Source organism: Neolamprologus multifasciatus, chromosome 11 (assembly GCF_963576455.1).
Source record: "Neolamprologus multifasciatus chromosome 11, fNeoMul1.2, whole genome shotgun sequence".
NCBI lineage: Eukaryota > Metazoa > Chordata > Actinopteri > Cichliformes > Cichlidae > Neolamprologus > Neolamprologus multifasciatus.
Window position 1 is genome coordinate 26878930 of NC_140449.1, and position 24490 is coordinate 26903419.

Consider the following 24490-nt stretch of genomic DNA (forward strand, 5'->3'; position numbering starts at 1 on the left):
TAGGAGGGGGAAGAAAAAAAAAAAAGGCGATTGATATGTTGAGCTCCTGCTCTTGAATTTTCTCGGGTTTCTTTTAACTGGTGCTGACGCCTGCTCCTTATTGAGAGGAGAGTAAAAGGAATGGGCATGTGCTGTTTTTTTTTTTTTTTAAAGTCTTGGTGATCCATTTCAAAGACACGTGTGATCAAAGAATAGAGAAACAAGGTTTAGTGGTTCTCCATTCCTTTGTGTTAGAACCCTGGGGGGAGGATTTACATTGGATTACAACCACCATTGCTTTCCTCAGACTGATTTCCTTATTCGAGCCACTTCACGTGCACACAGATACAAAGACGTAAGTCTGCGACGTGGCAAAGCCTGTTATCTTATTTTAGCGCTCTTTCTTTTTTGTTCCAAACATTTACTCCCCTCGGTCTACATTCCACGGCCGTACAATCTCATCCAATCCCCCAGCAAGGTGTAAGGAAGGTTAAAGCTGAAGGACAATACTGAGGGATATAGTGTGTGTGTGTGTGTGTGTGTGTGTGTGTGTTGGAAGGAATCAAAGCTCATCAGTGAGAACTTGGTGTGGCAGGTTATATGGAAGTTGGACGTGTGTGTGTGTGTGTGTGTGTGTGTGTGTTTGGTGGGCTGATTGACTCACTATATCTCTGCTGTCTGTAATAGATGTTCAGGTGGTGTATAAACGACACCCTCGAGGGCAGTTGAACACATGTTTACATAGCAAATGTGTTTGCCTCGCTTACATTTGAAATGTCATCAGCTCGGCTTTGCAAATATTAGCTAGCAGAGAAATGACCTAACATGAGCGAGACCTTTTAGGGGCCTGTGGAAGCGAATGCTTAATGGGATACAAAGATGTTATTCATGCAGCCGATTTTTCTTCAACGCACACAGCCGTGCTACACAAAAGTGGGAAGGTTTCGTTTGTCCTTCCAGTCCTGCTAGAAACTACTCGTTATATTTGACTTTAAACTAAAGGTACACTAATCTCACGACTGTGTCCTTTTAGCTCTCACTTAGGGTCGCTACGACGACTGTTTACGAGAGCCGTGAATTGGCGTCTTTAGCTGCCTGGTGAAGAAAATGTAACAAATTAACTTTAAAAGGCCGGTGCCTCAATTTTTTTAACCGAAGTAAAGGTGTATTCTGTCTCGAGGCGTCAATCAGTATTCCTCATTTTGGTTGCTCTATATTTGCAGTGGAAGGTAGCGAGAAAAAGTCCACAGAAAGTGCCTTTCCTCTTGATGGTGCTGTAAACTGAAAGATGAAATGTAAAAATCAAAGACGTAGAATCTCCTTTTGAAACACACATTGCAATGCAGGAGTTGCTGCATTTCTCTCTCTCTCACACACACACACACACTCACAGTAAATGGTTTTTGTTTTTTGTTTTTTGAGATGGCAATGCAGAGTTGTTTTGTCATGTATTTAAAGATTAAGCCTACATAGTAAAAGACATTATGCCAAGTAAATGGTTGTGGTTGAGCTCTTGCTTTCTAGTGCATTTTTTTAGTGTCTTGGACCAATGGTGTTGTTGGTACAGTGGAATGTGTGTTTGGGTGGGTTGGCGGAGCGAGGTGGTTGGGAGTCATAGCTGACACTAGCGGGGTGTGACACAGCCCAGCCCATGAATGGCAAACATAGCACAGCACTTTAGAGACTGCCACAGTCTCTGTCCCTCCAGTCCCCTTCTTCCTCCCGCCCAGGAGGAGGAGAGGATCCAGACCTCAGCGTAAACGAGGAGACGACGAAGGGATGCGCGTTACCAAACGAGGCAGTCGGCCATTAAAAGTGTGCCTCATGCTCTTGTGACTTTATTGGCTCGGTAGAGTCTGCCTGCTCTCGGGTGGCGTGTTCTCGTCAGGACTGCCACTTTTGACACTTTGTTACAGCTGGGGCTGGGTGTCACAAACGTCACTCATCAGTACCTCCTGGTTTTTTGGAATCGGAGTTTCGAAGCAGGCTAGAACTTTCTTTTCTTTTTCTTTTGCACTGAGGGAAAGCAACATGCGTGAGAAGGCAGAAAGGTGTCTTATTTTTTTTAAACATGTGGTTCAGAAATGAAATGAACAGAGCCAGTGTCAGTATTGAGACTTGTCTCAAGATGCCCAGCCCTAGTAGCAGCCCCATGGCGTTCTTTCATCTTAGAGCAATGCCCTGCCATGTGTCTTGTCCCTGTCGGAGGGAATGAGTGCCCAGCAGTATCCTCGTCTTGAGCCGGTAGGGATTCGACTGAAAAACCGAGTATGGTCTGTAGTTCTGTGGGTACCTTTTCAGTCCAGGGGGTGAAATCTTTCTATTACAAGAAATCTCAAAAAACACTGCACCTCACTTACCTTGGTATGCTGCATATGTTATACTACATGAAAGAAAACTGCAAATTGCTTTTATGATATATAATGCTTGAGTAATGCCTGATTGCGATATTCTTATACGGTAACTATTTTAGATTCGAAATAAGTAGAACTGTAAAAGATATTCTTGTTTTGTCTTAACACTTATCCAATTTTGAAATATTGTTCTTGAGCCGACTTTTATTTTGTTGTCCTATTTAATTGTGTTGTTCTTTAAATATATATATGAAATATATATATGCGGAATATTTTATGGTGTATTTATTGAGTCCGTTCGTGCGGCTGGAGTGTCCGCATCAATCTTGCAGCGTGGCGGGGGCGGAGCCAGGAGGGAGAAGCCTTGAGCCCCTCCCCTTCCATGTTGACGCCTTATTCTCCTAGACACGCAAGCACAACAATATGGAGGGGGGGTGCGGGGTGGAGGAAAGGGGCGGCGGCGGCGGATTTCGACTTGTTCCAGGTCGACTTCCTCCTCCTCCCCTTTTCCAAATATTCTTAACCCTCCCATCTTCTTTTACCACCCGTGAAGGCCAGACGCCAGCCCCCTACGTGTCGCAGCTCATCTCTGACGAAGGGAACCATTTCTGAACCACACTGACTTGTGTCGAATAGCTGACTTTTCATCCCAAGCTGCTAAATTGGTACGTTAGCCATGTAAATTCCCTGAGCCAGTACAGAGCAAGTAGTAGAGTGTAAAATAAGTTTAAAAAAAAATGCGGGGGGGAAAGAAGGAAGGATGTTGGAAAGGCAAAATTCATTGAATTACAGTGAAATGTTTTAGCAAAGGCGTTGCTTCTTTCCTCTTTAAACGTCTCCTGTTTTGTTTTGTTTTGTTTTTCCTTGTGCCAGAATATTTTACAGCAGGACCAGGTCTCATTCCACAGGAAAACACATGCCTCAGCCTTAAGTGCGTCCTTACGTAATAGAAATCTGTGTGACTTTTGCAATGCCTGTGCTGTGTCGGGTGGCCTACCAAGAAAACTAGCCTACGTACTTGATCTGCCCTGATATCTCCAACTGGCATACTCATCTGTTCTCGCATGTAAACCACTAACATTGCTACACAACGTAGAGCGCTCTGATGAATGAACATTGCTCTGTTTAATATGTACTGATGTCAGAACGGGAGCCAGGTCTGGGTCAAACTGCCTTTGGAAACCCTTTTCAGTATTTGGTGTTACCTGTTGAGCGGTGCCTACAGCCCGAGGGCAGTTTGGATATGTTCGTATGCTCATTAGATTTTATGCACTTGCCTGTATTTTGTAAGCTCGTTGCTCGGTTGACACAGTCATTGTCGCTGATTGCAAATCCAAAGAAGGATCCAAAGAACAGTTTGACGCAGGCCTTACACGAGAACCAGGCGGTTTCCCCACTGTGCCGGATTACAGAGACCTGTGCCTGTACAATGAACCAAGGATGAATTGTGTTGTGATGATTTTTTTCTTTCTTTCTTTTAATTATCTGTTGGTTGTCCCTCACCTCATCGGAGGATCAGAGACATTGACCTTTTGAGTGTTGTCAATCTTCCAAAGCAAGAAAAGCCCTCTGTCCTTTTAAACCGAATGGCTTTTGGTTTATTCAATGTTTACCGTAATGTTTACTCCCATGGCTATCTGATGTTGAACCTGTTTTCATTACATTAGCATTCCAAAATGACTTCAAACCAAAAACCGCTGAAGAGATTAGGCTCCTGACGCCGTTTACCTTGTATACACTTAATGGTTTTGAAGACAGATTGTTCGAGAGTGGCCAAGGATATCAAACATTTTGGGTACTCTGATTGTTCCGATGCATCGTCACTCTTGTGTCAGTCTTATTTCAAACTAAAGATCTTGAGCTCTGATACCTCTGAGTGAGGCACCAGCAAACTGACGTGTACGTTGAACCTTCACCACCAGATCATCCATGTCTCAGCCTCTGTATTTTTTTGCAAAAGGCTGTGTTGTACCAACGGCTGTATTCCTTTCAGTTTTAATTGTCTTTCTTTTGTTACTCTCTCTCTTATAGGTTGTTGGCCTTTTTAGTGTTGCTTTGCTTCAGTTTGAAGTGTATCTTTGACTAATACTTGCAATAAAAATGCTTTGCTTTATCTTGGTCGTCTCACTGGGAAACTTTTTTTTAAAATGTGTAATAAGTGGAATTGCAGAAAATGCTGTGGGTAATAAAAATCCCATATTGCCACCATGTGCTTAAGAAAACACCGGGCTGCTGTCGACATGTGTAGGTCCCTCACAGCCTACACATTATATATTGTTTTATATTTTATAGAGAAGGATGAATATAATCTCCCTCTGCTGCAGCCAAGCTTGCTTGGGACCAGCTCATATTTTATTTCACTGGTTGAACCTGCTCTGCAGCAGCTGTACCACACCTCTCCCTCTGGGAGAGCTTTGAGGCCAATATGAGAGTGCAAATTCTTTTGCCATTCAAAAATGTGAAACTCTGAGGGCGGGATCAGCATTTTTCCTCCTCTCAGCATATGGGTTACGAAATTTTTCATGACCATCTGAGGGAATAAGATGGTGGAGTGACTGAAAAATTCATAGATCTTTGCTTCTAGTTTGACCAAAGTAGAATATATGTAACAATACGAACACACCACCACCTTTTTTCCCACTGCTCCCTTTAGTGGTCGCTACAGCAGATCATCTGCCTCCATCTCCCTGTGCCAGCCGCCTCCTGTCACACCAGTCCTTCACTACATCCATGAATCTTCTCTGTAGTCTTCCTCGTTTCCTCCTGATCTGCAGCACCATCTTCAAAATCCTTTGTCTGATACAGTCGCTATCCCTCCTCTGCACATGTTCAGACCATCTCAATCTTGCCTCTCCAACTTTGTCTACTGAGCTGTTTTATTCATTTCTAATCTTTTCTATTCTGGTCACTATGATTGAAATTCATAGCACCCCCAACTCTGCCACTCCAGTTCGTTTCTCTTGGCACTCTGTCAGTGCCAAAGTCTCCAGACCAAAATAACTTGTTTTTATTGAATTTTTAAATTAAAATATGTTAACTTTTTAAATGTGACGACAAAAGCCATATTCTTTGCCTTTTCTCATAAATTTTCAGTATTTTAGCAGAAGGTCAGCAGTCAGGGTTTTGTATTTAATACCAAATGAACAATCTGCCCTGGAATGAATAACTACACACTGGTAAACAATGACAGGAATTTCAACACAAAATTAAAATAATCGCTACATCTTTGCAAAAGCACCAGCGTTCCTACTGGGTATATAAAGATAATTTCACTTTCACTGCATAGCAAAACTTATAAACTTTGCTCTGAAATGCTGTTCCCACTAACAGGCTGAGAATTTCATGAGGATAAAAGTGAATGCCTGAAAAACACTGTAAACAGGAAAGATTATTGACAAGCCTTCCTGATGCCTCTGCGCAGCCATGGTAACGTAGCTGCTATCACTTACTCTCTCTGATATCTGTTGACGGGAGCAAGCTAAACATCTGATTGTGTGCTTCCCCTGACACAAATTATGTCTTTAAAGTTAATGTTGGTACATGACATTTGATCTCACGTAATTCCCAACAGGGCAGCCCTGCCTGAGCAGAGGTATAATTAACCACAGTGACTGAAAACACCTGTGTGGGAATTAAAGCAGCACCCTGCAAACTCACTGGAATGCATTCCTTCATGCAGACGGTTTATTTAGTTTTATTTGATTTATTTATGCATGCATTTATGGCACCAGCCTTAGAACTTCAGTAATCTGCACATGCAACCCTTTTTGCATTTACTAAGATTTTCCCTGTTAGCTGTAAATGATGAGCTTGTTGGTTTAATACTTTTGGTGGGAAAAAAAGGAAATCCCAATCAAGTTTTTACTTTTTTTTTTCCATTTTAATTTGTTCTGGTGTCAAAAATGCACAGTCTTCATTAATTTAGAGCAGGGGTCCCCAATCTCAGTCCACGAGGGCCGGTGTCCCTGCAGGTTTTAGATCTCACCCTGGGTCAACACACCTGAATCACATGATTAGCTCATTACCAAGTCTCTGGAGAACCTTAAGACATGTTGAGAAGGTAATTTATCCATTTAAATCAGCTGTGATGGGTCAAGGACACGTCTAAAACCTGCAGGGACACCGGCCCTCGTGGACTGAGATTGGGGACACCTGCTTTAGAGCAACACTGAGCTCTTGTAACATTAACTATGATTTTTTTTTTACTGCACATTTTCCTTTGTCACAGCAAGAATTTCATTTATTGGTTTATTTCTTTGATTGGTATTTGAGAAGTTGTCATTTATACCCATCGTAAACTACATAACAAATTTATTATCATATTTTTTATTTCTTCACATTTAAAACAATAAAAAAAAATTGTTGGAAGAAACTAGGGAAGCGTTAAGCTACAGCAGCCTGATGACAGAACAACAATAAAACAGAAAATGATCATCTCTGAGCCGCAACATCATTAAAAACATGGCGAGATGGATTCTCTGCAAGAAATCAGGCGCTCTGCAGGGTGGGACTAAACACTTATTATGCTCACATCCTAACTGTCAGTCCCTGTGCGCCCAACTATATCAAATCGACAAAATTATGGTGTTAATTTCCGTATATCATTTAAATAAGGCAGAGCCGCCGTTTAGTCAAACAGACGCCCCTCTGCGGGCCTAAATGCAGCTGTCACACTTTCTCTCCGCCTGAGAGAAAACACATTCATCTCTCATGATGTTACAGCAGGACTGTGACAAAACCAACTGTTAAAGGCTTAATTGACACTAAATGCCGACCAGAAAATCCTGCTGTATTTTTTTTTAGTCAATCAGTGATCCCTGTGTTCCGTATCAGGCATCTGACAAATTAAATTTAGGGTTAAACTTAACCTGAGTGTTAAAAAATGGTCACAACAGTTTGATTCCTGACCACATGAAAGCAGCAGAACAAGCCAAAAATTGACAAAAAAAGGCAGATAAAGGATATTGTGAACAAATTTGCCAATAATTACAATGCATCATCATTTGAGTTATGGATCTGGCTACCTTAGCATCCTTAATTTACCTTTATGTGACAGTGGATTGTAACTTCGATCCACAGAATGCTTCACAGACCTGAACTTTTGCAAGTCCAGCAAAAAATATGGTAAAAAAAATAAAAAGGAGAAGAAGAAGAGAGGATCAGAATGACACACCTGACATCCACGAGATAATGGAAACATCTCGGAGGATGTTGAATAAGTTACAGTCGGGGATAAACTGATTTGTGGAGGTTTGTGGAGGGGATGGAATTTCTCCTCTGACTGAGTTAGTGTAGCACTGAACTCCTTATGCGCCACAATTTTTCACCAGCCTCTTGCTGACTTTGTAATTTCTCATAAATGATGGGCAGGTAGTGGAATTTTACAGCTATCTCTGAGAACAACGTACTGTAAACCTGATAGCAGTGTATGAATTTTGTAGTGTGTTAGACATCTTGTAGTGCAGTCACTTTTTCTTCCAACAATCCAGAAACTGCAGATTTAGCAATCTAGATTTAGCAGTTTCACTAAACGGCAGTCGTGCTCTTTATCAAGTGAAATACTGATTAATTTTGCACTAGAAACAGCTCCTGACAAGCTTACTTTTGTAGGTTCTTTGATAGAGTTTGTCCATTTTAACCTAAAAATAGGATAACTGAGGCACTGTCACCCAAAAAGCTATTTTGGATGACCAAAAACAGTATTTTAGACTCTTACAGGTTATAATTCTTACATTTTTGACTGTCCAGAGCCAACTCCTGATGCGCCAGCAATTTATTACTTGATTAGAAAGTGAGAACTATCAAATAAGCTCCATAACAGATTCTAATGAAAAGAAATACCAACTGAAATCAGATGTCAGTTTTGATAAAGCCCTTGATATAAATTAGTTTACAGGGAAATTAAATGCAGAAACAGTCTGACTGAACCACCCTGGAGCTGCACTGATGCTCACTGAATAACTGAATAAGATTTACACTCTTCTTTTACAATATATCGCTTTCATCTTTCTTATCATTAACGATTGTTTTGACGAAAAACTTAAATAAATCTTTTTTTTTGTTGTTGCCCTTTGCTGGCATTTCGCTCGTCTGATATTCTTGTTTTTCTGGTTTGCGTCTTTCTGTCTTCACACCAGGTTTCCTTAATCACCTATCAGTGATTAGATGCTGTTCGTAACACCTTGACCCAGCAGCTAAAAAACAAAGAAAAACAAGGTTTTGTTAGAAGTGAATTGTTTTCTTTTTAAAAGAAGCAAGCCTGCTGATGTGCTTGCTTGGTAAAAAAATGATGTCGAACATGATGTGCCACAAAGGGCACAGAAAAGAAAAAATGGGCAGTGTATACAAAACATCTCCAGTGTGATGTTTTGTCTAAAAACAGTGAAATGAATTCAACACTTAAATGTAACACAAATGTTTTTGTCTGAGGAATGAGTGTCACTAATATTTCTTTTCTTTCATTTAAAACACACATTGTTGGTCTTTGTCAGGGCAGCGACTGTATGAGGAAATACGATCCAATACCTCGAGGATCCAGTCTCAATTGCAGATGGGACTTTACTAATCATGTCTGTCCATCTTCTTGTTTTGCATTCATCACCAGCTTGAATAGAATCTACCCTGCAGTTCCACCTCTCACCAGGAGTGGGAACAGTTCACCAAGGAAAATTCTGGTTGGCTGAGAAACAGATGGAGAGACGTGTTCACGGCCAGGGCTCATGCAGAGTGTACAAAAGGATGTGAAGGTGGTGTCTGTATTTGTTCGAGGTCAGACACTTGAAGGAAACCGGGGCGAGGGCTGAACCAGAAACAAGAAAGAATACACAAGGATGTGCAGACATGTGGCTAAGACCCATATTTACCATGATTTGTAAAGTTCTTCCTTTTTCTTTTAAAAAAAAAAAAATCACATCATGTTACATCTATTTTTCAGCGCTGTATTTTGAGTGTTCATTTTACCTCTAACCTCCCTCAGTGCTTCTGTTCGGAGTGTGTACGATTTGCAGGGGAAAACCATTTGACTCCCAGGCCACAAACCAATATCTCCTGCCTCACAAATGACAAACGACCTGGTAGCACAGGGAATTATCAGAAGTCAGCCTGTGAAAGAGAATCAACAAACTGCAGAAGGCCATCCCAGCATGAGATTTGGCATCTGCGCTGTCAGCAGCAAATATTGATTTAATAATACTGCTTTACTATCTTTGAGTATGCAAATTGACTGTCTGCCCAGAAACCTTTCTTAATAGATTTTGGAAAGGGAATAAGTAATGTAGATCAATTTTTATGCACTTTGATTCACTGGACATCTCTTTTTAAACTGGAGCCAAAATGATAATTGGGAAAATGCATTTATTTGCTCTGAGCTGGAAGACAGATCTATACCACTCTTCTATTTGTTTACAACCAGCAGCTGGTGGTTTTCAGTTCAAATGAGGCAATTTTTATTTTTGTACTTAGCTGTGTGAGTTGTTATCTTTTCCGCTACTTTTTGTAAATTTTAATTATTTCTGCCTACAAAAAGTAAGGCTATCACTGCGAATCTGCCTTTCACCTTCCCCGATTAGAATGGTTGACACTAACTTGCAGTGACGGTCAAGGCCCAATGTCATTTTCTCTTCAGTGGAAAAATAATCTGCTGAAAACCTTAAATGCCTTTTTATCTAATGCGCTGTCCTGTAATCAGGTTATGGTAGAATTTAACTTCATTTTCAAGGGCAAATTGACAGAAAGACGCATGCAAAGCCTAATGAAGTCTGCCAACCCACCTACCAGGACCTATTAAGCTGACTAAAGAACTCATATCTTTCTTAATCACTTTATAAAAATATTTAAAAAGTGCAAGCTTTTCAATGAGTTCTGCGCAGCTTCCCTTGTTCTCTGGATTCATAAATACTTTGCAGATATGACAGTGCTATCAGTCTTCTTATCTAATACTCAGCAAGACATCAAATAAGCCTCTTTCCCTAAAATGTCAAACTGATGTTTAAAAGGTTAAGAAGCTCATAGCATGCCTAGATTATAAATCTAGGCATTGGTCCTTCACTGGCTGGTCCCATCTATAAACATGAATGTGCAGAATTATGGGAAAAAGTAAGAGTAACTCGGCTGGAATTACAGATGTTTATTAACTGGGATCAACAGAGGAAACTGGTGTTTGCATGTGTCATGATGAATCTGTGCACTCAGCCGTCAAGGATTAGTTGTTTCGATTGAATCAATTCTGTGAATAATGACCACTTAAAACTTTCTTTCCAACCCTAATTTAATTATTCGCAATGTGTCATTGGTCTGTATAGGTTGTCGGTCATCCACATTATGGCTTAAAAAGAAGGCAGCTGGATTGTTTCATCTCTAACCCAAGAGGCTTCTTCAGCTTTAAAACAACTGGAGAGTGCCAGCCTTGGAAGTGGCCTAATGGCTCGTTGACCCACTATTGATTACGTGACTACGTGAGCGATTAAGGGTCACACGAGCCCAGGTGTGTGGGTCATTACCATCACAGCGACTGAGGTTTGAATGCTCAGTGCAGACAGGTGGACCACAGATGCACAGCACCCAACGCTCAACGGGACAAGAAAGGACACGCTTGATGGTTTTGCTTTTTATATGTCCCTTCCTTTTCTCCTCTTTCAACTCCTCCATTCCTATGCCCTCACTATAATATGTGCAGTTTGGAGGGATTATGTGACAAATTAACGGACTATCGAAGAAACTGCACTTTAAGTTTTGGTGAGTGTAATTCTAGTGTTTTATTCATCACTAATGTGCGGAGATGTGTGCCTGTTTGATGCAGTATCGCAGCCTCGATAAAGAAGCTTGAAAATTTTGTCAATTCTTCCTCCAACAAAAGCCAACATGACGGCAGCCAAAATGTTAGAACAGAAGCAATTTTATTATAGTTATTTTACAGTTTTTTTTATTGGTGATATTTTTTGTTTCCTCAACAAATTTCATAAAGTCTGTTTCTGTAGCGTCCTTTTAGATGTGCCTATTTTTGTCTCTCAACCACAAGCCTCTTCTTTCTTACTGAGTTTCATCATCACTAGGAGGAAAATCTGAAAATGGATTACTAATTTATACCTTCAGTAACAAAAAAAAAAAGACGCACCCATTGACCCATTTTCAGCCACATTTATCAGATGACCTTGTGTGATGGACAAATACAGTTGCAGATTTCATCCCTGAAGTAAGTGGGTCCAGTTGTTTGGAGGATTATGGAGGTAGAGGCAGTAAATTGATAAATTTATGATTCACTTTTTAGACAACATTAAACTGTATGATACATTAAGATTTATCTCCCAGGGTAACTTTTCTTTTTCCTTCCTTTTTAAACCTTTCCACTACCTTTGGATCTATGCAACCTTGAGGATGTCTTGTAACACATTCACTTTTTGTACATCCAGCTTCAGCTTTGTAACATTCAGGTTCTCTACTTGATGATGAATGTGCCTCTAGTGCACCTCCATCTTCTATGTAGTCTAGCGGGAGGGACACGAATGCAAGGTAGCACAGGGTAGGCTAACAGTACAATGGAAGTAGTGCTAATGGGTTAGTGACAGATGGGATTTTAGCACAAATCTGAGTGAGAGAGCTATTTGAGAGATGTTATTCCTTATATACACTCAGTGCTCCTCAGATGCATTCTCTGCACACAGGCCAGTCCAGTCTATTTATGTAGACTTCATACATTGGGTACATTTGCATTTCGCAGACTCTTGTGAAGCCTGCATTTCGGTTTCATGCAGCATGGCATATTAAGAAAGCAGGTGCACACTGTCTGACTTCAGCAGTGTGATTTGTATTCTACAGTTGTAACTCCAGTTTTCTTTCCATTTTCATAATATGTCATCATTATCTTTTCTACCTCTGGATATGGCTTTAGGGAGCTGGAAGCTCTAACAGCTAATATCCCTGTTTAAATTTAGGATTTAGCAATACAGAGGACTTTTGTAGAAAATGGAATGACTTTTCTTTGATATTTTTGAAATATTCAGGGTATAGAAAGCAGAAACTCTTTGGCTAACAGTCCCAGAGGCACACCGAAACTTTCATGTTGATGTTCTATTGTGTTTTTTTTCCTCCCACACCCGATAAAACTTGTCCTCCTCTTCACCTCTGGCTCTCTGGTTCCTTTTCCTTCAATGTGAGTCACTGTGCTGCACGGCAAAAACATTGCTGGAGGTTAGAGGATTTTAGTGTGATGGGTGTACCGTGACAGTGATTATGTGTCCACAGTGTTATTTTGCACACACAATCAGCTTTCTGGATGAACACCAAGAACACTTCATTCAGCCAGAGGAAGAAAAACAAAACTGAACCTAACAGGAATCCCAGAGGATAAATTTACTCTCCTAATCACACAAGTTGAACTCATAGTGGGCTGGGACCTCCACTGGACTGAATGCACCGATTCAACCTGTGTTCACTACCTAAAACAAATAATCCAGAGGTTTCAAGTTGTCTCTTGTTAGACAATCTCATATGTACTCATCGGGCTTTTATGTTATTACTATTTTACACTTTTATCATCTGTTTCTTTACATGACGTCTTCTTCATGACTTCTTTTCTGTTCCCCTCACACCCAACCAGTCATGGCAGATGGTTGCCCCTCCCTGAGGCTGGTTCTGCTAGACGTATCTGTTAAAGTGGAGTTTTTCCTTTCCACTGTCACCAAGTGTTAGCTTATAGCAGGCTGTCTGATTGAGTTTTTCCCTCTAATGTTGCAGGTTCTTCACCTTGCAATATAAAACGCTTTGAGGCTACTGTTGATGAGAATTGGTGTTATATAAATAAAACTGAATTTGAGTGAATTTTGCTTCTTGGTTACTTTAATAATAAATTTGTGCATAAATATGTGTTTGGTTTAATAAAGGCCATCCATCCATCCTCTTAACCACTTACCTGCTTGCAGGAGGACTACGTTACTGGTTAACCAAACATGTCTTTGAACTGTGGTGGAAAGTGAGAGTACCTGACAAAAATGGATGAGTCACATGGAAGAAGTACACCTCTACCATTATCACACCTTCAAACACATAAAGGTATAATCAGTGCCCCAGATTATGTTCTGCTGATTAGAATATCCTTAAGTAGTGACAGGTGGGACCTGTTTAATTTAAACCTCACACGCTGATATGGTGTTCTTTTTGTTGTTAAAATGTGTAGAGCGTGATCATGTCATGATATGGAAAGCTCTTCCCTTAGCCTCTTAAAAATGATTGTAGATGGCTATAAGCTTGGCAGTGATTTTTGAAAAAATTAATTTAGGAAAATCATCTACAGCTGGCATAGATTTCAAACCACAGCCAGTTTGTCCAGTCACGGCTACCTGAGCAATTTCAGCCCCCAATTTCAGTTGTAACAAAAAAAAAACGAAACGTGATTTTCATCTCAGGATCTGCAGGTAACTCTTGAAACTGCTGGCATCATTGTAGGTGTTTAAAATCAAAAAATGATTGTACAAATCTGACCTGTATGGGAGGTGTGCCAAGCAAAAGATAAACTGCAGTTTGACAGTGAGCAAAGACCAGGCCTTTTGGAATAATGTGCTCTGGACAGACAAATCAAAGATAAGAGTTGTTTGGTGCAGACCAAAGACAGCCTCTCAGGATAAGAACCACAAGGCATCTATGAAGTATGGTCCGGAGTTGCTTTGCTGCCTCGGGGACTGGGCAGCTAGTGGTCATTGATTCAGCTCTAAATTCTACATCATATTAAATTGCACTTGAATAAAATGTTAGCCCACTTGCCTGAAAAATTAAGCAGCAAGTAGGTATTTTGGAAGGATAATGATCCAAAGCACACTAGCAAGTCCACCAGGGAATGACTCAAAACGAGGAAATGGAGGGATTTGAAAACCACAAAAACTGCATGAAAACTCTTAAAGATCTTGCCTCTAAAGGAATTTTGCATGGAAGGCGGGTAAAATTTTCAGTAAGCTGATGTCAGAGTCTGGATAATTATGCAAAGAAACCTGCCAGAATGTATTTTAGCTAAAGGGGGTAAAAGTAGCTTCTGGTGCCAAGGGCTTACTCTCTTATTCCACAGTCGAACATCACATGGATTGAAAAAGATATTTTTGTCTCTCGGTGTTATTCAAGTAGAGTTTTTACTAAGTCAATCAAAGAGGATCAAATGTTTGCTTCTCCAAGTATTTCAAACAAACCAAATACTATTTTCCCTCAAATTAACAATCACATGACCATCAGTGATTACAGTTTTCATTCACAGAGATGTTTGTTTTTTCATAAAGACGCCAAATCCTGCTTTCAAACTTTATTGGAAGGCTGATAAGCTTGTCTGTGAAAATACATGCTTGAAGGAAATAAAATAACAAAAAGCACCGTTAATTTAAACAATCTTTGTGATCTGTTGATTTCCATCACATTACATAGAGGGATTTCAGCATAAAGGCAATATTTTACAGTACATTTCAATCCAATGCTTAGTTAATACAAGGTTACAAAATGAATGCTTATTAAACAGTTTCAGGTAAAGCCCAGCGGGAGGCAGTATAAGGCTGGCCCTTCAATCCACATATCCACTGTTTTTTAAAATATTTTTTTTATCTGTCCAGAAGCGGTTCACTCTTCATATTGTTTCAGTGCAGTGAAAGGTCATAGTGCTCACAGGACAGGAAGGCCCTCCCCCGTAGGCCAGTGCTCTTCCTGTTCTCCTCTCTGAGACACCTGAGCAGCATAATGTGGCTCAGGCCCTTTTTTTTTTAGATGGTGTCATCTAAATGCTCGTGCAGCCTTTCTCCTCTGTTATTGTGCCTGTACCTCCTGAAAAGAAACCAAGTGTTCAATTTAGTGCAGCAACAGTGACAAACTGCACACTGGCTCGAGTAAAGATGACAATTGTTTTGTCAGCAGACGCAGGCTGGCCTGTCACGCCTCATGTTTGCAGAGTATTGTGTGGGAGGACACCGTGTCACATTTTGCTGTTTCATTCTGTACCATCACCTTTTTTTTTCTTTTTCCTTGTCGTTTTCTAAAGCATCTACTACCAGTGTCTTATTTTCTCGCTGCATATGGCTTTATCAACTGAGCATAGCCTGAAATGAGATTTGTGCTTGTGTCTGCCAGTGACTGTGTGCTTTACCGTACCTCCACAGCAGAAATGCGAGCACTCCTCCTAGACTCAGCAGGAGCAGGAGACAGACTACAGCTGCCGTCGCACTTCTGTTTTCGGTCTCACAAGGTGCTGTCAACCAGGAAAAAACAGCCGATGAGAGGAGGAACAAAGAAAAACAGAGGTCATCTGACATGGCTGTTCTTAGAGGGCAAAGAGGTCCCCTGCAACAACTCCACACAGTCACTAAACTGACTGGAACACCAAGGGATAACAGGAGGCATCCTAAAATACCCTGACTGTCGCTGGATCATCATGCCTCTTGGCAGATACGAGGAATTGCATTTGTCTTGCCTGTTTAGCAGCAGTGGTAGCGGCAGTGGCAGTAGTGTTGGTAGTGATTTATTGATTGCACTCTGGAAAATCCTTTATCACTGAAACACCACCGGTGATACAATACACAGAACAGAACAGAAGCGCAATCAGGACACAGCTTCAATAGACACAATGCATTATGTACAGGAGTCCGATTCCTGAATATCCATGACACAGCACGGTGGGCTTTAAATAAAGTGTCAACAGGCGTAGCCACCTTTACATCGAACCGCCTGCTCCAGCCAATTGGGGATCAAGCATTGAGTTTTTTAATCTCATGTGGAGAAATGTGGATTTAGATCCCGAGTAAATGCAGTATGACCATGAAAAAAGTGCTGCATTACAAGTCAAACAAAACTCTGACTTAAGTCCATGAGAGTATATTTTTGTTTGTGGGTTGAGCAGCAGAGTTGAGCATGTGGGCTGTGTCCATTATAAACTTTCCAATTTTTCTCTGCCAATCCCAAACAGCTCTGACAAGTTTTTCATGGCCACAACCCACATACTCAACTCTGCTGCTCAGCTCTGCTGCTCAACCCACAAACGCATTTTCCTTACAAACGTGATGCCATTTAAGGGAAAAGGAGCACCGTTTTAATAAAAAAAAAAAAATCAACCAAACACAAACCTTAATTTTGTGCAAAGTTTATCAAAATTATTGATAAAATCTGAGTATTACAAGCATTTTGTTGACACATAAAAAAACAAGTGGTCTACTGCAACGTGAGTCTATTGCATGATGTATTATAGATCATGCAGCATTTGTAATATCTTAAAAAATGTTTTATTCACGCATATGCACAGCTTGGTACTAGCCATAGATGATTTTCAATTACTTTATGATAAATTTATGCATGTCTCAATTTGCAAGATAACAAGACAGCGATCAAATTAATGTAGAGGATTTTTAAGAGAAATGTTCAAGTAAATAGATCCATCTCAAAATTGTAAAAACAACCGAAAAAAAGTTTCTAATTAGAATATTTTAAGAGTTCAAAAACCCAATGTTCACACTCCTTTTTAGACCTCTTATGGTCTCCTTTATCTGTTTAGCTGCTCAATGCTGGATCACATTTATCAGCTTCACTCTGACTTTGTGTGTCTGTCTTTTGATGTCAGACAGGAAGAGTTCAGTGTTTTTTATGACAACAACAGCTGGAAATTAAGTCAAGAACAGTGACAGTGAACCACAAAAGCCAAGCTAAAAAAATAACCCACAAACCCAAGACGTGATAATTATCAGTGGCTTCATCCCTGCGGGGGGGATATTTCCCTTTACACCTCCACTGTTAATGTCATAAGTGTTGATTAAAAAAAGGTAAAGCAGTACCTGCAGTGTAGGTGGCGGAACTATGGCCGAGCTTGTTGCTAACAATGCAGGTGAAGTGGCCACAGAGTGGAGACATGGTAATAATTAATATTGTTCCATTGTTGGAGACTTTGCCCACCGCCTTGGTGATGTCGGCACTCTCGTGGCGCCAGCTGAATCTGGGATCAGTCCCCCAGGCCTCGGTACAAACAAGCAAGGAGTGGGACACATTAATGCTGACGGAGACGTGGTGGACTGCCTCTGGAAAGACAGACAAACAGAGGCGAAATATGGAAATATGTGTAAGTATGTAGGTAAAGAACGCAGCGCTGGATGGAAACAAGAGGATATATGAAGTGCTCAGCCGTGGGCATCTATCTGTTATAGAATAAGAATAATGGCACACGGCTGTCCAAGAGGGTCTCAGACAAAGAATCATGAGAGACATTTAATGCTGTCAGGAGAAACTGGCTCAGTTTCAGAGACAATAATGAGATCAGAGAGAGAGGCATAATGTTGGAGAATGGGATGATGGAAAACCCTGGAAGCCGAGAGAGCAGATGTAGAGAAGAGTGGAGCTGATGAATTGATACTGTTAGAGCAGACAAATGAGAGTAAAAGCACAGAAGCTACGGCGAGACTGGATTCGTCTAGAGGGACAAACACAAAAAGAAAGACCGGGAAAGTGGAGCCTGTAGGCAAATTTAATTCCAAGTGTTACATTATTAAATGAGACATCTACCAACAGAAGAAAACAATGCTTTCTACTGTGAAATTAAAGCGCATTCGTTATACTGTTGGTAATTATTGGAGTTAACACTTGAAAGGCCACAACAGAGTCAGCTGGAGAGTATTTGATGTATTCTTTCTTTCATGTAATTACTCAGAGAGATTCATGTAAAGAGGCCGAGTTTTACATAAACTGCTGCAGCAACATATTCAAATAATTTAAAGCAAACAACATTTATATTCATATTTCGACTAACTGTTGGTATATTCTCCGGCAGCCCCACTATGTAGTAGGACCTTTTGTTCCCACGTCTTTACACTGGGACGTCTTAATGTTAATTTACTGCTGCTTTAGCATTTACTGCTGCCGTATTGAACCTTTAAACGAGTACAAGGTGGAGGTATGACGCATGGATGTAATTACATCATAATTTTACAATCAGTGGATATAACCATCAAAACGCTTCTAACTTAATGATTTATACTTAAAAATTCATATCCTCTCTGAGTCTCTTGTCTCTTTTTAAAGCAAAATAATGGATTACACAGTAAAAAATGTACAGTAGCTTGCTGGTAATATTCTTTCCTCAAAGTCATCAGTGTTTAATTATCTGCATTCATTACTGTGCAAAAACTTTTGTTGTGTATCATCTAGAATTAGGACCGCTGTTAATGAATATTTATTATGAGATAATCCATACACTTCTTTTTGTAGTTAACTTATTGCCTGTTATTTATAATGTTTCATTGTGCCCACCATTGTTGTCCTCAAGCTGAACAAAAACCAAAGCAAGATATTTTATTTTGGCAACCCAACATGTTAGATGGGTATCTCTCTGCTAATTGGTCTTATAGCTTCTTACCATTTTAACAGTGCTTCAAAATTTGATAAACAGGTGAGCTCTGTTGTTAAACGAAGGCATCTCAGTAAGGTGAAGGCCTCTCCCGATGCATGACTTTGAGAGAGTAATTCACACTTTTATTACCTCTCTTGTTTAAACTATTGTAATTCTTATATGTTGACTTTGACCAGTCATTTCATCATCGCCTCTGGGATGTGCAAAATGCAGAAGTTTGCCTTTTGACAGAAGAGAAATGACGTGATCACCTATACTCTTGTTACACTTGCTCCTTACACAGACTTCGAGATCCAATTAAAATTTTTATTACATGTTTCTCAGTCTCAGTCATTTAGCACCACCTTACTTAACTGAACTTTTGCAACCCTACAATCCTGCCAGAGCACTGACGTCTACGAACCAACTGCTTTAAGATATTTCCGATTCAAGCTTAATAGCAGAGGTGATCGAGCCTTTTTAGTGGTGGCTCCTCATCTTTTGTTCAACTTAGCTTTCCGAATAAGAGCTGACCAGCCTCGCAATCATTTTAAAATGCTGTTAAAAACCTACTTTTTCTAACTTGCTTTAGGTCTAATTGAACAGGATACCTCCGCTTTTATTATTCAAAATTGTTTTTGCTCAGTTTGAACTTGTGACACTCTCCACTTTAGAGGATGTGGTTCGCCATATTAAGCCCACAGGTTCCCCTTGGGATCCTTTTCCTCCACAATTTTTTAAAGACATTTTCCTAGCATAGAGCAGTATGTCCTTGAAATTATTAACAGCAGTCTGTCTTCTGGTGTGGTTCCTGCAAATTTCAAACATGCAGTAGTGCAGCCACTGCTTAAGAAACCTGGCCTTGATCACACAGTTTTAGCAAACTATAGGCCTATTTCCAAGCTGCCTTTACTTTCCAATGTTTTAGAGAAATTTGTTTTTAGTCAACTGAAAGATTTTCTAGATGATAATGGCATCTTTGAGGTTTTTCAGTCAGGTTTTAAAACACTTCATAGCACAGAATCTGCATTATTAAGGGTTTTTAATGACATCCTTCTGGAATGTGATTCTGGTAGCCATGTTGTCCTTGTCTTGCTTGACCTAACTGCTGCTTTTGACACCGTAGACCACAATATTCTAATTTCTTGATTAAGTGATGTAGTAGGTATTGGTGGCACTGCACTCAATTGGTTTAGGTCTTCTTTGTCAGATCGAACTTTCTCTGTCAGCCTTCTCGGTTCCGAATCATCTTCTGCTCCTCTGTCATGCGGTGTCCCTCAGGCTTCTATCCTTAGAAGGCATGGGATCGCATTTCATTGTTATGCCAAAGACTGCCAAATGTATTTGCCACTAAAGCACAAGGATGGCATCTCCATAAAACCTCTCATGACATGTCTAGATGACATTAAAGCTTGGTTGGCTCTAAACATTTTAAATTTTAATGAAAAGAAAACAGAGTTGTTGGTGTTTGGACCCAGTGGTCCATGTGAGTCCTCCTCTGTAGATTTGAAACCTCTGGAAGTTTATTTTAAACCTGTTGTTACTGATCTTGGTTTTAAGTTGGACAGGGATTTTAAATTGGACAACCAAATCAGAGCAGTGGTGAAGTCCAGTTTTTATCATTTAAGGCGACTGGCAAGAGTAAAATCTTTTCTTTCGAGGCAGCACCTTGAAATAGTGATCCATGCTTTTATTTCTTCCCGCTTTGACTACTGTAACGCACTTTATGTGGGGGTCAGTCAGTCGTTGCTCTCACGTCTGCAGCTGATTCAAAATGCTGCTGCACGACTCCTAACAGGAACTCGTAAAAGAGTGCATATAACCCCTGTCCTGGCCTCACTGCACTGGCTGCCTGTGTCTTTTAGAGTTTTGAAATTCTTATGTTTATTTTTAAATGCTTCCACAGTCTTGCCCCGCCTTGCCTCTCTGAGCTTTTTCATCTCCACACACCCTGTCGGTCTCTCAGGTCAGCTGACCAGCTGCTCCTGGAGGTACCGAGATTCGTAGGAAGTCATCTTGAACCTGAAGTTTTATTTATAAGCTTCCAAATGACAACACCAGACTTTAAGGTGCTTAATATTGTAAGGCAAAGACTCTACATTAATAGAGAGGAAACCCCAACAACTAAACGCCCCCCTTTTAGCAAGCACTTGGCGACAGTGGGAAGGAAAAACTCCCTTCTAACAGGAAGAAACTTCCGTCAGAACCAGAGTCAGTGAGGGGTTACGCTACAACCTTTAAATGCTCATAATTTTAATTAAATGATCAACTGTAGTAAATATAGAGCATCTTAACACTCAGGCAGTTGTGTATCCCTGCACTGTACCAGCAGTGTCTTTAAATTTCTCCATAACGTCTGTTACAACGAGCCTTTGTGGAGTGGGGACCTGGATAAATGGACAACATACTAAAGTGACTGTGCACATAATTTACTAACAAAAGGGGATTTATCTAAGGCTGTCACAATAAATCCTCTCACGTGCCGGCCGTCATACTGTACCGTATTCCCTGACGATGCATTGTGTGGAGGTGTTGGCTCCTTGGCGATCTGTCACAGTCAGAGTGTACACGCCGCTGTCCGCTGTGGTGTATCCATTAATCTGGAGTGTCGTCTCCTGCTGCTCGGTGCTCACACGGACATTTGGCCTCGTACCAGCACACTTGAGACTCCTGCCAGAGCACGTGGCCAGTGTCACTCTCTCAATATTAAACCCCGTTTCAGGCTCGTGTTCCCAGGTTATTGTGGAGATGTCTTCCAGGTGTCCACGCTTGATCTGGGCTTTCAGATCCAGGCTGGATCCGGGGATTACATACACCGGCTCTTCATTGAGGATGTGCACTGACATACAATGGAGCCCACATGGCACTGAGAACAAAGATCGCACTGTTCTTTATTACATCGTCTTCTGTGCCTCTTTCACTTGCATGACTCATACAGTGCATCTTTCTACTGCGCTGGCCATGAAGACCTGCAGTATTCAATCAGACCTTTGCCTCTGGAGTGTTTGCATTGTACGAACAAAATAGAAAGCTAATGAAACAAACAATAACATAATATGTCATCGCCATCCTTCTCTGTATGCGCTTTATGAATATACTATAGCTAGTTGCTGTCAAATAATGCCAAGTTATGATTTATAATGCATGACAGCCATGCCTAATGTGATATCCATCAAACCACATCAATATCCTAAAATCTGTGTCAAAGCCTGGTAAGCCTGTGTGCATTTACCATGAGAGCTATTAATCATGTGTCTTAACTTGAAAGGCAAAGGATGGGGGAAACGTAAATAATGCAAGTGCGGTCATTAACGCAAGAGGCACTTTTGCGCAACAGTGCAATGTCTTAGGGTTGTTTTGATCATTCTTTGTGCGGCTGAGGAACAGAAACTGTGCCACTGTCTCAGCTTGTGCAAAGAAAAAAGGGCAAAGCAACATAGCAATACTTTTTCCCTTCTTTGCTTTTTTTTTTTTTTTTTTTGCCTAATGACAAAATCATTAATATGGCGGGTACAACAAAAAAGGCTTACTCAAGAGAAACAGTGGGGCAACTCTCCAGCACAGGAAATACTGTAGATCCATAACACCTGCTGATGTAGACAGAGAGTAGAGAAAGAGGAATTTGTCCATGACCTCAGCAGCGGCACACAATTTCCTCTGTACTCAGGCAGCAGGGGTGCCACTGCAGCAAGAATAATAACACCACCTCCAGAGAAAATGTGAAATTAAAATGAGAGCAAAAACAATTACAGCCAGCATGTCCTTCTATTAAAAAAATGTAAGCCAAATGTTTAGGGTATTCTTTTTTTTTTTCTCTCCCCTCTTAATTTATTTGTGAAGTATCCAAAGAACAACAGTATTGGCATTGCAGACTGCAGTAAAATCAGAAGTTGGAACAAAACCGGGACACGTCTGCTGCCAAAACTAAAATGAAGCCCCTGAAGCACAGCTGCTACAGCAAAACACAGAGAGAGAGAACAGAGATAACGGTGCAAGAACACGACCCAACCTGCATGCATTAAATATAACCTAGAATTCCCCTTTTTGTTTACCTTGAAGTTATCCACATCAAAACCCTCTGCAGCGGGACTCACCTACCTTTCTAAACCCGAGACAGACAGCACAGTTGACTCAGAGGTCTTCTGCTCTGTGTTGACTTTCTCAGAGGTTAAAGTGCAGCGCAGTTCACCTCAGTGAGAAGAATTATGGCCCAAAACACCGCAACACCTTTAAAGCGCTTGCCATTGTAAGAAATATTCCAGTTTGAAACAGCAGTAAAGCCAGACGTGTTCTGGAGCTTCTTCTCTTCTCTCTGGCCTTTTCCCCCTTCTCGTCATGTCCAACCCTTGTGTGTCACGTAGGCGTCACTTTCTTTTCCAACAGTCTACCTCCCACCCCACCACCACTTCCTGTACAGTCAATGCTCTTTTCTGCTTTGTGCTTTAAATAAGTTGAACCGTCTATTGTAAAACCACCCCCTTTTTATTATAAGCACCACCCTGCTCCTTTCCTGGGCCTGTGTTCTAGCATACGCTCCCTGGACAATACAGCATATTTGATTCTAGATTTTCACACAGCTGCTTCTGAGCTGTTTGTTAATAGTGATAAAAAGAAATGGCTTTCTTTGGAAGGAAATCACTGACAATGTTGAAACGCATTCTTACAAAATAGGTTTTGTACTGTGGGCTTCTTATCCGGCACGAACACTAGTTGCCCTGCAGACACAATGCATTGTTTTGGTGTTGAATTGTAAAGAGGAACTAATACACGATTTACTCTATTTTTATTTCTTCCAATAATTGTCCCTTGCTTGCAACTGAGAAACCTCTTCAAGCACGTTAAGGGGAATGCCAGCGATTTCATTCCCTGGGAAAGTTTAGCTTTGTGTTAAAATCTGATCGCCAGCTGTTTTAAAAAAACACTGCGAGCGGATACAAATGAATCCATCAAACGAGACGATTTGATATCATCCAAAGCGCCACATCAGCCTCCGAACCAGCTCTGACACGAGATTGTTTTGCCACACGTGTCTCTTGCACCACTAGAGCACTGAAGCATAATGACATCACTTATTCAGAGGTTAGCTCCACAGTTTCTCACTTTGGGGAGCACATCCTGGGGCACGGATATAATGAGCGATTTAAAAATGATTATAAAACCATTTGTATTTGCAAAGGATTTACGAATAATCATGGGAATCACAGCTGTGGCCCCCACTGAGTCTACAGAAAAGTGCTGTTAGTTGGAATTAACCAGTGGGTGGCACTAATACAACAGCTGAAAAATATCAACACTGTTAGCACTCATATCAGCTTTTTTTTTTTCTTTTCTATTTTTTTCCTTCTTCTTCCTCAGCAGACATAATCTATAAGCTTCTGGCTCCATATGCAAATGAATTACTTGCTGGGGTTGTTTCAGTTTGCTAATGTGTTACTGCACAAGCGAGCAACTGAATCAAAGACTCAAATGTGTAAAGATGGTGCAATTATATGATTTTATCTGGTGCTTTAGGGGATCATGTCTTCTTCTTTCGTCTGCTCCCTATAGGGGTCGCACAGCGGATCATGTCCCTCTATCTCACCCTCTCTCCCTTACATTCTCCTCTGTCAACCCGTTGCACTACATCCACAAATCTCCCCTGTGGTCTTCTTCTTTTTTCAATTGCCTGGCAGCTCCATATTCAATATGCTTGGCCTGGTAGCCCTCCTCTGCACATGTCTAAAGCATCTCAGTCTTGCATCTTAACCACTGTGCTGACCTGAGATCACCTACCGGAAGGAAAATGCCGATGAATGATGAATGTGAAAGGAATCGACTTTCTCCAAATGCT

At 40.8% G+C, this 24490-nt stretch overlaps 1 protein-coding gene across 4 annotated transcripts; it reads right to left on the reverse strand.

The window, feature by feature from the left end:
* Positions 1–1977: 1977 nt before the first annotated feature.
* On the reverse strand, positions 1978–24122 carry LOC146508655 (uncharacterized). Of its 4 annotated transcripts, none has more exons than XM_085176637.1 (6): positions 22759–24122; positions 22191–22247; positions 21161–21526; positions 17117–17356; positions 15447–15543; positions 1978–15122 (listed from the first exon to the last, which is right to left on the reverse strand). In XM_085176637.1, the coding sequence occupies exons 2-6, from the start codon at positions 22240–22242 to the stop codon at positions 15062–15064; spliced, it is 816 nt and encodes a 271-aa protein (XP_085032763.1). In that variant the 5' UTR covers positions 22243–22247; positions 22759–24122; the 3' UTR covers positions 1978–15061. The 4 variants fall into 4 exon arrangements, with proteins under 4 accessions (XP_085032763.1, XP_085032762.1, XP_085032760.1 ...); XM_085176636.1 differs by having other exon boundaries at positions 22191–22250; XM_085176634.1 differs by having other exon boundaries at positions 22191–22366.
* Positions 24123–24490: the final 368 nt, after the last annotated feature.

Coding starts and splice junctions, on each gene's coding strand:
- LOC146508655 (XM_085176634.1), bottom strand. CDS start 22,290: ATGGACAAATTCCTCTTTCTCTACTCTCTGTCTACATCAGCAGGTGTT. Junction 21,527..22,190: donor TGCCCCACTGTTTCTCTTGA/GTAAGCCTTTTT, acceptor CTTTGTTCTCAG/TGCCATGTGGGCTCCATTGT. Junction 17,357..21,160: donor ATGCATCGTCAGGGAATACG/GTACAGTATGAC, acceptor CTGTCTTTCCAG/AGGCAGTCCACCACGTCTCC.